Here is a 12134-nt window from a genome sequence, read left to right on the forward strand (position 1 = left end):
AGCTTCACCGAGTTCGCTCTGTTCTGACTATTAGCACAGGCCTATATAACTTCTTAATTTGATTTTAAGACAGTGCCTTGCGTGTATTTGTTGTTCCTTCCACATTTTGTAATCCATGATCGGTAGGAGTCGGCTGAGATCATCCTTAGTCGGCAGCGGCTGAGGCTGCTTTTGAACCTCAGTTGTCTGCGGCTGCGTGAGTCTGTATATTGGCAATACGGGATGATCCCGTGCAGACGATCTTGATTGTCTTCTCTGGCGACAAAACCATTGAGCAAAGCCAGCAAGACTTTGAAAATAGGACAAGTGTGCTTAGTGACATAGGCTGGCATATTTTCTTTTTGGCAGATTCTTACCATAACCCGACAACCAACACCACGCAGATGACAGCTATCACGGCAGAAGACGTAGTGGGACTATTTGAAACATCCGGCATCTCCTGTTGTCAAGTATGGGAAAAGAAACGAACACTCCCCCCGCTTTGCTTTTGCGACCGTAAAAAGCCCATATATACAATTCATTTCTGTAGTGAGATGCAGTATGCGGGAATTTCCCGAGCCTTTGTGAATATCGGAGCGCGATGTTCGTGCTTGGCATCGACGGATCAAGCCTAGCCTCAGACAGCGGAGTCGCAAGATGACACTGACGGTGGTGGGGAAGATCATCCTTAAGCTGCAGCAGTGGCGCTCAGCCCTTGACCTGATTTGCACAATCAGGTCGCTCACATAAAGAGTAGAACCATCGGGCTGAATGTTAATTACATTCGGAAGTTTTGACATCCAGATATGTCTGAGCTATATATTGATGTTCGGAAGACCCCTCGAGGACTCCCACCCCTGACGTTCCCCATTTTGCGCCATGTGGAAGCCACCGATAAACTTTCTCTCGTTGCATTGTACGTGCATACTCTGTACAAATTCCGCTTTGCGCTAATCGATTCTGATAGACGCATGGATTATCATTCTCAGCATTTTGAGCCTGGTTATCATCTACCCGTATGGCAACCTCAAGGCCATTGATGCCTATTTTTCAGCATAGTGAGGGCCACACTAGATTTTAACAGCTCACACCCTTGCTAACTCTACTGTAGCGGAAACGTGGGCCTCAGTCTAGGCTACCCTACCGTCTCAACATCTCTTTCGGGAGAATTCACAGTTTTCAGCAAACTCGTTATCTGTGTGATGATGATCAGGGGTCGTCATCGTGGATTGCCTTACAAGCTTGATCGTGCTATTGTTCTTCCAGGCAATCGCTCAGAAGATAAGAGGCATTGGGATGAGGTCCAAGCTCCGCTGAGCGAGCGGTGATGTGGCAAGAATTATCAATGTTTCAATGAAGGTAGACCCCCAAGATAGATTGGGCAACGGGCCTTCGGAATGCGATATTTCGACCGACAGCCGATTATTCGGCCTGATCTTCCTATGAATGCAAATTCGACCGCGTTATGTGTCCCACTTTCCATTCGGATTCAAAGAACGCCATTTAAAGTAGAAATGCTGATCAAGCGGGTCAAATGGCTATGCAAGGCACACTAGAAGTATGCCTGCGGATGGCATCTCCGTCCATAGGGCTCAGTGAGGCGTTGCGGGAAACCACTCGCGATGTACCGGACGAGGTGCTGGACCAAGATTTCCAACTTCCGTATCATGGCTATGGATAATGTCAGCGTGAATGACACGGCAAACCCCCCCCCCCCAAATCTCCTGTCGTGATGAGTACAGAACCTTGTAGATCTTGGCGGATAATCTCGGAGGTTCGAGGCTCCACCTAGCTAGCAGCGCTAAATGCTTGGCGATTCATCCTCTCCCATGTAATGTACGCATTTTTGAATCTATACTTCCAAGGAGATAAACCACCCGCTATAGGTAAGGCGAGCCAGGTCAATATTAGCAGAAAGCGTATTAATCAAACATATAATTACGATGATAATATCGTATTAGCATCTGTCAATATAGTAATGTAGGCTTGTAAAGATGAGGATCCAATGGAACGTGACGCTAAATTTGACCATGTCTAACATGTCTAAGATTGCTGGCAGGGAGTGTTGATTATGTTGAGTTCCCTATCTCGCCGACTAGTTTGTTATAGCGCTGTATTCTGAGTATACACCGGATACCATACAGAACCAGGCAGCGCGTCGGGTATTCTTGGAATAGCATGCATATCGGAATATGTGGGTCTTCGCCGTATTGGCGGCCTCTTTTCTCTCGACAGTTTCTGCGTAAAACATGGAAGGCAGTTTAGAATTTAGCTGTACCATTCCAAATCTCTGCCATCTGCCATGTGAACAAATATCGAGAACAGATCTCGCCTGAATCTTCCGATGGACTCCCGTGGCACGTGCCACTATTTTCACCGATGACCGCGAAGGGTTCCGGGATTCCCCTTGGAGACATTCCTTCCGTTATCCCCAACATCCCCAACACCAGAAAATGGCGACGGGAGTTCATCCATCCGCTCCCGGGTGGATTTCGGTGGATCTGAGAAGAGAAGTGTGCCTGGGATCCCGATCCGAGTCTTTCCTTCCTTTTCCCTCCCCCCAATGCGTCGAGACGGGATGAAGTCATGCATGTGTCAGCGGAAAGTCTATGATCCTCAATTTTTGTACCCGTAGTATATAGCTCCAGATTCCCATAGTAATCGATGCCTGAGACTTTGTAATACCCTGATATTGGCTCATATATCTCCTTAACAATGCCGCCCAAGCCATTGCTACGGGCTCTGGCTTCGCGCTCGCCTTGCCCGGTACATCCTGCCCATTTAAAACCTTCATCTAGTTTGGGCACTTCCAAGCCTTCGCGGAGGTATCTCGCGACACATATCAAGCACTCAGTCGCAATCGACAAGTCCGATCACGAGAAAGAACGAGTGGTCATCCTCGGGTCTGGCTGGGGTGGCTATACCGTATCTCGCCGGCTCTCGCCCAAAAGCTTCTCTCCTATCGTGATCTCCCCGCGCTCCTATTTTGTCTTCACTCCACTCCTGACCGACACAGCCAGCGGCTCCCTGGATTTCTCCAACATTGTCGAACCTGTACGAGATCCCCACGCTCAGGTTGACTTCATCCAGGCTGCTGCGCGAACCATCGACTTGAAAAAGAAAACCATTCTATGCGAGGCAACGGTGGTCAGAAGTGGTGTCACCGAGTCTCCGCGCACATCCGAGGATGGGAGAGATGTCGATGAAGGGCCCGAGACCACTTCCAAGCACCCCATGCGGCAGCTGCGGGAATGGGAACAGGGCGAAACTTTCGAAGTCCCGTACGATAAACTAGTCATTGCCGTTGGTGCTGTCAGCCGGACATTCGGCACGCCGGGAGTTAGGGAGAATGCTATGTTCTTCAAAGACATCGGCGATGCAAAGCGCGTCAAGCGTCGAGTCCGTGAATGCTTCGAGTTGGCCGTGCTACCGACGGCCACCGACGACATGCGCAAATGGCTTCTGCACTTCGCTATTGTTGGTGCAGGGCCCACTGGGACTGAATTGGCGGCATCACTCCGAGACTTCATCTATAAGGATATGAGTGTGCTTTACCCTGCCCTTGAAGGAATACCCAAAATCAGTCTCTATGACGTCGCGCCCCAAGTGTTGTCCTCGTTTGATAAATCTCTCTCTCAGTACGCCATGGAGACAATGAAGAGCGAGGGCATCGACATTAAGACCTCGCATCATGTACAGAGCTTGCGCTGGGGTGCGCCTGGTGCACCTGGACCCCATGAGATGGACCCTAAGCGGTGCTTAACCTTGACGACAGAGGAGGAGGGCGAGGTCGGTACCGGAATGTGTGTATGGGTGACTGGCAATGCAATGACCAAGCTTGTAAGCCAGTCACTAAGCAAAGTCGAGGATTTCCCAGTCAATTCTGTTTGGACTATGAACGGTGACCAGAGCCCTGGTCTTCCTCCAGACCAGTCTTCTTGGGAGTTCAGGAAGGTGTCAAAGACGGGGGCCCTGTTGGTCGACGGACATCTTCGAGTGCAGCTTCAAAACGAGGCCGGAGACACGGCCGTGTTGAATGATGTCTTTGCATTGGGAGACAATGCAATGCCAGAGACTGGCGCTCCTCCAGCCACGGCCCAGGCGACATTCCAGGAAGCGAAATGGCTCGCGGCGCATTTGAACAAGCAGGACCTGTCACAAACACCACCCTTCTCATTCCGCAACATGGGCACGCTGGCGTACATTGGGAGTGAGAAGGCGCTGATGCAGATCCCCCATGATGCAAAGGACCCTCAAAAACGTAGTAAATATTTGCCCGAGGGAATCACCGGCCGCATGGCCAGACTCGTTTGGAACGCGGCATACATTACGATGAGTATCAGCTGGCGCAATAAGCTTCGGGTGGCGTTTCGGTGGACTTTGAACAGATTATTCGGGCGGGATGTGTCGCGGTTTTGAACCTCAATGTAGATAGACAAACTGACCAATAATGCGGAGAGGTCGCGATTGAAATGAATTGGAATCAAGTTGGGTCGGCATAATCGCCTGGACCGAGGCTTCTCCACCTTACATTCCCCGCATCGGTATTCCCGCGCGCTTTTAAGCGGTCCTGCTGCAGCCGCCGCGGATAGCACTTTAATCTGAACACCATCCATGCCATGGCACCCCAGGAGCCCGCCTATATTGCTATCGCTGAGCGTAAGCAGGCTGAATTAGCTGCTGCAATCCCCGCGGAATGGCGCTTGCCGGCGCATCTCATTCCTGCCGGGATGCTCTCGCCCGCCGAGTCCATCACCGAGGGTCCGAAACAATACGGCCGAGTTAATGTTATGAGCATCCCGCGTTCCTGTGGTATCCTGTCCGCAAAGGAGCTAGATATCACAGAAAAATACGATGTCCGCGGATTGGTGTCGGAGATGACCGAGGGCAGGTTCAGTGCCGAGCAGGTGGTGCAAGCGTTCTGCAAGGTAGTTTCCCTAGGGTAATTACAGGGATAGCTTCATCCTCCTCATGCTGATCGTTCATTATAGAGAGCAGCCGTGGCCCACCAACTCACCCGCTGTTTGACCGAGCCTCTCTTTGATCGTGCCCTTCGCCGAGCAAAAGAGCTTGATGAGCATCTCCAACGCACCGGTAGCCCTGTTGGTCCCTTGCATGGCCTCCCGGTCTCTGTTAAAGATACCTTTTGCATAGAGGGTGTCGACTCAAGCATTGGCCTTTCAGCACTGGCATTTAAGCCTGCGAAATCCAATGCCCCCTTGGTAGATTTGCTCCAGTCCCTTGGCGTGGTTATCATTGCTAAGACCAATATCCCCCAAACCCTCGGAACCCTTGATAGCTGCAACCACCTTTTTGGCCGCACACTGAATCCCTTGAATCGCCAATGGACAGCCGGTGGCAGCACGGGTGGCGAGGGAGCATTACTGGCGATGCGCGGTTCAATGGTTGGGTTTGGGACAGATATCGGTGGTAGCATTCGGGTGCCGGCGTTTTGCCAGGGAATTTTTGGATTCAAGCCTTCCAGTGGCCGCGTGCCTTACGGCGGACAGGAGAGTGGGCAGCTTGACGGCAAGTCCCGTATTTCTCTCCAGCCTGTGGCCGGTCCCCTGGCACGCTCGGTTGCCGATATTGCGGCTGTCATGGGGGAAATTGTGCCGCGTGCAGAACTTTTCGGAGAGGACTGTATTCCAGGATACTGGCCTTCCCCCTCGGTGCCAGCCTCATTGGCGCCTCCACGCAACTTCACGATCGGCATTCTCAAGACTGACGGCCTTGTTACTCCTCTGCCTCCAATTACCCGCATTCTTGACGAAGTGGCTCAACATCTTCACCGAACACCCGGGGTTGAGGTGGTCGACATTCCTCTTCCTCCGGCGCTGCCGAAATGCCAAGGCCTTGCAGGCCGTCTGATGGGAGTAGATGATGGATCGAATATGATAGATCTCATTGAGAGCAAGGGCGAACCTCTTATTCCCTGGCTTGAAGGTCGTACGAAGCGCGGCAAAGCTCTGACCGTCAACCAACTCATGCAACTGCAGGCACAGCGTACCGCTGTCGAGAAGGAGATGTCAAAGATGTGGACCTTATTCTCTTCCTCAGTCTCTCGACGGGTGGATGCTATTATATGCCCCGTTGCACCACACCCTGTCCCGCAGATGGATCGCTATAATGCTGTTGGCTATACCTCGGCATTTGTCCTGCTTGACTACCCAGCTGGAGTAGTGCCCGTGAGACCGTTCTTGGAGTCAGATCTCGAGCTAGGTCGCGAAATGAATGATCCCGTTATAGGAAGCTGGGATAAGGCCAATAGACAACTCTGTAAGGTTTTCTCTGTCTCTTTTTCTTTTTTGGAACGTACTTCTATTCGTCCGAGCTGCCACTCATGATATTCTTTACCTAGGGAACGAAAAAACAGTTGACCGCCGCGTCTACCTTGACTCTCCGCTTAGTGTCCAAGTTGTGACACCAAAACAGCATGACTATGAGCTTTTCAAGGCAATGGAAATTGTCGATAGGGCAGTTCAGGGACATGCTGCTGTATCTATGAATTCTAAGCTGTAAATACTTAGATGCTGTATATAGCTGTTCTTACTATATATCACAATTTATATCCACGACCAATTCACAGTCTTCCCTTCAAAACCGCACCTCCATCTGTCGCAATGACTGCACCGTTCAAATGGCTTGAAGCTCTCGAACCCAAGAAAACCACGAGTCCGGCAATATCTTCAGGTCTACCCAATCGACCATTTGGCGAGAATTCCTCTAGATGCTTCAGCCCACCCTTGAGCTCGATCAGCCCAGTTGCCATCTTTGACGGATAGAAGCCCGGCGCAATCGCATTGGTTAAGATGTGTCGCGGGCCGAGCTCCACGGCCAGGTTTTTGGCCAAATGAATGGCTGCCGCCTTGGAGGCGGAATAGCTGGGGGTAGCGTTTTCGCCGATCGTCCCGATACCTATGCCCGCGACTGAGGCAGTGATGATCACACGGGCGGGATCATCACGGGTGGCCTTTGCGGAGAGCAATGGGGTAAACCTGTTATGTTTGTTAGCTATTTCAAGTCACGTTTTCCATGATACGAGGACTTTGTAAGAAAAGAAAAAAAAAAGGATAATAAAAAAGCAAAGCATACTTTTGAATCGAATAGAAAACGCTCTTGACATTGAGATCCATCACCTTTGAGAACATCTTCTCGGGATGGGTGTCGAACTTCTCGCCCCAGGTTGCGCCGGCATTGGCAAACAGAATGTCGACATGATCTGTCGTCTTGCCAACCTCCGCAACTAGGCGGTCAAGCTCCTCCATCTTAGAGCTATCGGCGGGCACGGAGATGGCCAGGGCACCAGGGCGCTTGTTGGGAAGTGCATTCAGAGCTGCAACAGCTTCATCGCATGCATCCTTCTTGCGAGATGTGATATAGACTTTAGAGCAGCCCGCTTGAAGAAGACTAGTTTTCTGAAGTTAGCATGAAAGAGACTTTCTTGATGGTATTCCGGCCACATTGTGCTCCCCGACTCTGACTGACCCTGAGGCTGCGTGGAGACCCAAGCCGCGACTCCCGCCAGTAACCACGGCCACCTTACCCTCGAGCGAGAAGATGTTGGAAAAGTTGGATAGTTCGACCTGTGCTGCAGCCGTCATGATTGCTGTATTTAGAAATTGTCAAGAAGGAAAGCCAAGCGAGGAGCTTAGGGGCACATTAAAATGCCCATCAGTGTTGACCCCCCGAGGTGTGCTCTCCGCCAACCGGCCGAGGCTCATTTGCAAGACTGGTTTGCCGGAGCCGAAACCCCGCAAACTGAGCGACAGAACAATACCCCGGATTAGTAATCTCACTGCAGAGTGGTCAGAGTATCCCAGCCTCGTTTCAACATCATTTCAACTATGGCTTGGGGGCTCAGGGCGAAGTGTGGCATAGACCAAAAATAGGATGATGTCCCAGAGCGAGTACTATACGCAATTCGCTATACCAGACAAGGTCGGACGACTTCCGGTTGCCAGAGATGGACACTGAGGTTATTTCTGGCACCGGCACACTCCCAACGACGGTAGATTCGTGGTCATTCTTGGCAATGTGCCAAGATTAGAGAATCTGCCAGATAGCTACGCGGCGTCTATTAACATGTCTACCAGTCAGGAACGACTGGGTATATAAGGACAGTCATTGGCGCATCCTATATCTAATTCTTCGTGATTCATTTTTCTATTGTTCTTTGAGCATACGGTTAATCAACCAGATTAATACTTTAACTTGCCATATCGGTTCAATCATGCCAATAAAAAACAGGGCCCGAAGGACCCTCCCACAAGCCTGCCCCAAAAACGCCCGCCTAAATTCGTCGTCAGTCAGCCTCATTACCTCAACTCACCACCACCAATCGAACACGCGATTGCGCCAGTTCCCCTGCGTCGCGGCAACCAGATCATCCACATTTAGCATATCCACGCCCTCCTGCACGAGCACGCGCCAGATATGATTGCGCAAGCTGCGCGGCCAGTTCGGCACGTCCCAGTAGCGTACCTTCAGGCCGTAGTGGTGCGCGACGCGCACCTGCGTGCGGATGAGGTCTATTTGGCGCGGCGTGAGGTGGAAGGGCCAGGGGAAGCCGACGGCGGCCTTGAAGGACACCGAGGCGTAGTAGCTATTGGTCGTGTTGTACGTGTCTGTAGCGATTGTGCCTAACGGAGGCCACAGCGCGGAATCGTCGACGAGCTTCTCTAGCGGGGCGTCGAAAAAGATATCGCGGTAGGTGGCGTTAGCGGAGAGTAGATCAAAGGGCGCGTTGCCGGAGCCGACGACGGTGACGGGGCCGGGGACGAGGGTACGGCCGTCGAAGTAGGTCAGATAGCCGCGGTCGCGCAGCGGGGCGAGATGCGCGACGACGGCGGGCCAGGTAGTAGCGCCGTCGCTCTTGAAGTCGATTAGGAGTACGAGAGTCTGAGCCGGATCAGTGTCGAAGATACCGTTTTTGGCGCGGTCAATAACGTGCTGAAGCGGCGTGATCGAGTTCTGGCGATCGAGTAGGGCGACGAGCGGGTCGATATACAGGGTGCGTAGGGTGCGGCGCTTCGTCAGGCCGTGTGAGGTATGGCCGACATATAGCTCGTCGTCCACCAGCCATACGTCAGCCTCGACGCCTGTACAACCGGCCTGGAGTGCTAAAAACAGCGGCACGCTGTGTAAGTAGTCGTTGTGCGAGTGGCAGTCCACGGCAATAATATCGCGTGAGAAATCGGTGGGCCACCGGGTGATATCGTCGACTTCGGCGACTATAACGTCCCTCCAGGCCCACGCGGCGCGGTCATAGTCATTTGGGAAGAACGAGAGCACAATGCCGCAGGTGATCGAGATAAATTGGATGATTCCTCTGTACGGAAATAGTCAGTCTTAGGGTCTCCATGGCTCCACATGAAACGAAATATTTCCATTAGTGTCTACTTCGGTAGCGGAGGAATAGTGAACTCACAGTGCCGTAAAGAAGCCGAATAGCCCGTACACCGACAAACGCTGAAGCCAAGAACGGCAAGAACGCTTCCTGGCCTGTGGCCGGTCCCCCGATAGCAGCGGAAGAGCGTCCTCGCCGGCCCGCAAGGCACACGGAATGAGGTCCGCAAGAGACTGACGCCATCTATACCCTACCGATGCGTAGGGAATAGTCTTTGTCCTCAAAGGCGAGCCCTTGCGGGCATGGTGGGCAAGCCGGTCCCGCGAGTCGATGTATGATTCGGTCACATCGACGAGGTACTCGGAAGTGCTTTGCACCGGTGGCGGCATGGAAACCCCCATGGTTGAATGTCGACTGTGGAAAACGGCAAGTCACTGGGGATGAGGGGGCAGTTCTTGCTGGTTATACGCCGGCCCCCGTCCATCTTCTGTTCCTTTCAACAAGATTCCGGACTCACGGCGTCTAGACAAGGCGCCCAGCTATTATATGTTGTAGATATGTCGGTAATGATTGGCTTGCCGGAGTGGAACACCCTAACTTATCTGGGGATGAGCCAATGAAAACCGCGCGCCGGGGGGGGGGGGGGAGGGGGGCGCAGGCACAGTACCGATACGCTTCAAAGGCTTCCCGAACCCGAGCTTGAGCCAGTTGGTTGGGTTGATGCGACCGCGCATGCCACGATCCGGGCTCCGGGCAGGCTTCAAACATTGCATTAACCGGTGACCTTGTCTTTGTCGCAGAATCCGCCGTCTTAGCCCTTGATATACAATCATTGCAATAGTCCCAGACACCGACGGGCTGCAAGAAAGCATAGAACAGGGACCCTTTTTTGGAAACAAGAAAAAAAGCACAAAGACATAACTGAAAGCAGGGAATGCATCTTGTAGGGTGGAGGAATCTCCGTGTTGATCATGTTATGGCCCTACGTGATATCTGTCATGAAGCTCAGGATACTGTGACGGGTGTGCTGGAAGGCTAGCCGAAGCATTCACAGAGTCTCGATGTTCTGAGGGCGCTTTTGTTCATCTTTGAACACGTCCGGGTGAATATATGGCATCATATCAATACCAAAGTCATAGAAGATAAAAAACACCTCTCTCTTGACAGACTCGAATTCCTGCGATACATGGTCAATTAGATGTCCTAGGACCTTGAGACCTAATTCAGAACCATCATAACTCTCTGCTCTATCGTTTAATATTGTCAAGAATGAATATAGGTTAGGCAAGGACAAGATATAGTATATAGTGGTTTCAAAAGAATAGTCCTTGCCCCGCTATAAAGGTGTTCTATATTCCTTTTATTATAAAAGCAGGTTAATCAGAGCGTAGTAATTTCATATGCTTCGCAGTAGTAGTTCACTCTTGATCGAATACGTTAATCAGGCCCAGTGAGCTGATCAGTTTGATTATATGAGAAACACTTACCCACTCAAGTTGATGAAGGGCATGCTCAATAGAACGGAGGGGAAGGCCACGAGTTGCCAGACATTATTTGGTATGATGTGACGCGGTTTTGGTGGTCCCGTGACCAACCTCGGCCTACACGGCTTGTTCTCTCGAGGTGAGCAAAAAGTTCTTGAGTAAGCATGGGCTAGCGAGACGTCTTTTATCGACCATTTATCATGCCAGGAATACAAACAAGCTTGGTATATCTGATTGGAATAACGGTTCATGGTACAGCCGCCTGCACTCTCAAGCCTAAAGTTCTCAGATTGGAGATGCTCTATTACTACTTCTGGGGAAAAAGTGGAGCCCATAATCTTCTCAATTACCCGCAACTAAATGAAACTAAGCTGTACTTGCGCAAATCCGCTCACAGTTTAGGACAGTTTTCGCGAAGCAAATGAGGAAAGTCGAGAAATCCTATTTACCTTGGTGGCCGGTGACGTGTTAGGAGGGCTAGCCCAAACAACACGGCTTAGCATCCCCGCCAAGGGGACCTTGGAAGCCCTGCTGGAATCCCTCATATACTCAGCTCACCTCTTGGAACTGCTTTACTTGAACTCTGTTTCGATTGTTTCATATCCATCAACGTCTTTTCACCATGGCCACTCATGCGCTTCCTCCGCTCCCATATGCATACGATGTAATATATGAGATCCTATGGACCAAAAAACCTGTCAATTTCCACTAACGCAATTTTTCTAGGCTCTGGAGCCAGTGATCTCAAAGCAGATCATGGAGCTTCATCATCAGAAGCACCATCAAACCTACATTAACAACCTTAATGCCGCGCTTGCTGCCCATACCTCGGCTACCCAGGCCAACGACGTCCCTGCCCTCATTGCCCTGCAGCAGAAGATCAAGTTCAATGGCGGCGGTCACATCAACCACTCCCTCTTTTGGAAGAATCTCACCCCTCCTGGCAGCCCCGAAAATAACCTGGCGAAGTCCGCCCCCTCCCTGAAAGATGCCATTGTATCCCGTTGGGGCTCCGAAGGCAAGTTCGTCGACGCATACAGTGCTGCAATGTTGGGGATTCAGGGGAGTGGATGGGCATGGCTTGTCAGCACTGGGGGGCCGAAAGGTCGTCTTGAGATTACTACGACCAAGGATCAAGACCCAGTCACTGCATCTGACATTCCACTCGTGGGGTCTGATCTCTGGGAGCATGCCTTCTATCTAGATTATCTGAACAACAAGGCGGGATATGTTCAAAACTTTTTCAAGGTCATCAACTGGGCTGAAGCCGAGAAGCGTTATACGGCCGGTGTGGAGAACCCAGTGAAGCTGTGAATAATTCG

At 51.5% G+C, this 12134-nt stretch overlaps 6 protein-coding genes across 6 annotated transcripts; 4 read left to right on the forward strand and 2 right to left on the reverse strand.

The window, feature by feature from the left end:
* Window positions 1-858: 858 nt before the first annotated feature.
* N7462_005834 (uncharacterized protein) lies at window positions 859-1307 on the forward strand (the record flags this gene model as incomplete). Its single annotated transcript, XM_057077552.1, has 3 exons — window positions 859-895; window positions 947-1037; window positions 1091-1307. The coding sequence occupies 3 exons, from the start codon at window positions 859-861 to the stop codon at window positions 1305-1307; spliced, it is 345 nt and encodes a 114-aa protein (XP_056933132.1).
* A 1387-nt stretch (window positions 1308-2694) lies between these two features.
* Window positions 2695-4398, forward strand: N7462_005835 (putative pyridine nucleotide-disulfide oxidoreductase; the record flags this gene model as incomplete). The annotated part of the gene is made up of 1 exon (XM_057077553.1): window positions 2695-4398. The coding sequence occupies one exon, from the start codon at window positions 2695-2697 to the stop codon at window positions 4396-4398; it is 1704 nt and encodes a 567-aa protein (XP_056933133.1).
* A 200-nt stretch (window positions 4399-4598) lies between these two features.
* On the forward strand, window positions 4599-6501 carry N7462_005836 (putative general amidase; the record flags this gene model as incomplete). Its single annotated transcript, XM_057077554.1, has 3 exons — window positions 4599-4907; window positions 4971-6258; window positions 6341-6501. 3 exons carry the CDS (start codon window positions 4599-4601, stop codon window positions 6499-6501), a joined length of 1758 nt encoding a protein of 585 aa, XP_056933134.1.
* A 61-nt stretch (window positions 6502-6562) lies between these two features.
* Window positions 6563-7583, reverse strand: N7462_005837 (oxidoreductase, short-chain dehydrogenase/reductase family; the record flags this gene model as incomplete). The annotated part of the gene is made up of 3 exons (XM_057077555.1): window positions 6563-6977; window positions 7075-7389; window positions 7468-7583. The coding sequence occupies 3 exons, from the start codon at window positions 7581-7583 to the stop codon at window positions 6563-6565; spliced, it is 846 nt and encodes a 281-aa protein (XP_056933135.1).
* A 724-nt stretch (window positions 7584-8307) lies between these two features.
* N7462_005838 (uncharacterized protein) lies at window positions 8308-9729 on the reverse strand (the record flags this gene model as incomplete). The annotated part of the gene is made up of 2 exons (XM_057077556.1): window positions 8308-9310; window positions 9410-9729. 2 exons carry the CDS (start codon window positions 9727-9729, stop codon window positions 8308-8310), a joined length of 1323 nt encoding a protein of 440 aa, XP_056933136.1.
* A 1705-nt stretch (window positions 9730-11434) lies between these two features.
* Window positions 11435-12126, forward strand: N7462_005839 (superoxide dismutase; the record flags this gene model as incomplete). The annotated part of the gene is made up of 2 exons (XM_057077557.1): window positions 11435-11476; window positions 11539-12126. 2 exons carry the CDS (start codon window positions 11435-11437, stop codon window positions 12124-12126), a joined length of 630 nt encoding a protein of 209 aa, XP_056933137.1.
* Window positions 12127-12134: the final 8 nt, after the last annotated feature.

Source organism: Penicillium macrosclerotiorum (assembly GCF_028827735.1).
Source record: "Penicillium macrosclerotiorum strain IBT 26536 chromosome Unknown utg000006l_segment0_segment0, whole genome shotgun sequence".
Lineage (NCBI taxonomy): Eukaryota > Fungi > Ascomycota > Eurotiomycetes > Eurotiales > Aspergillaceae > Penicillium > Penicillium macrosclerotiorum.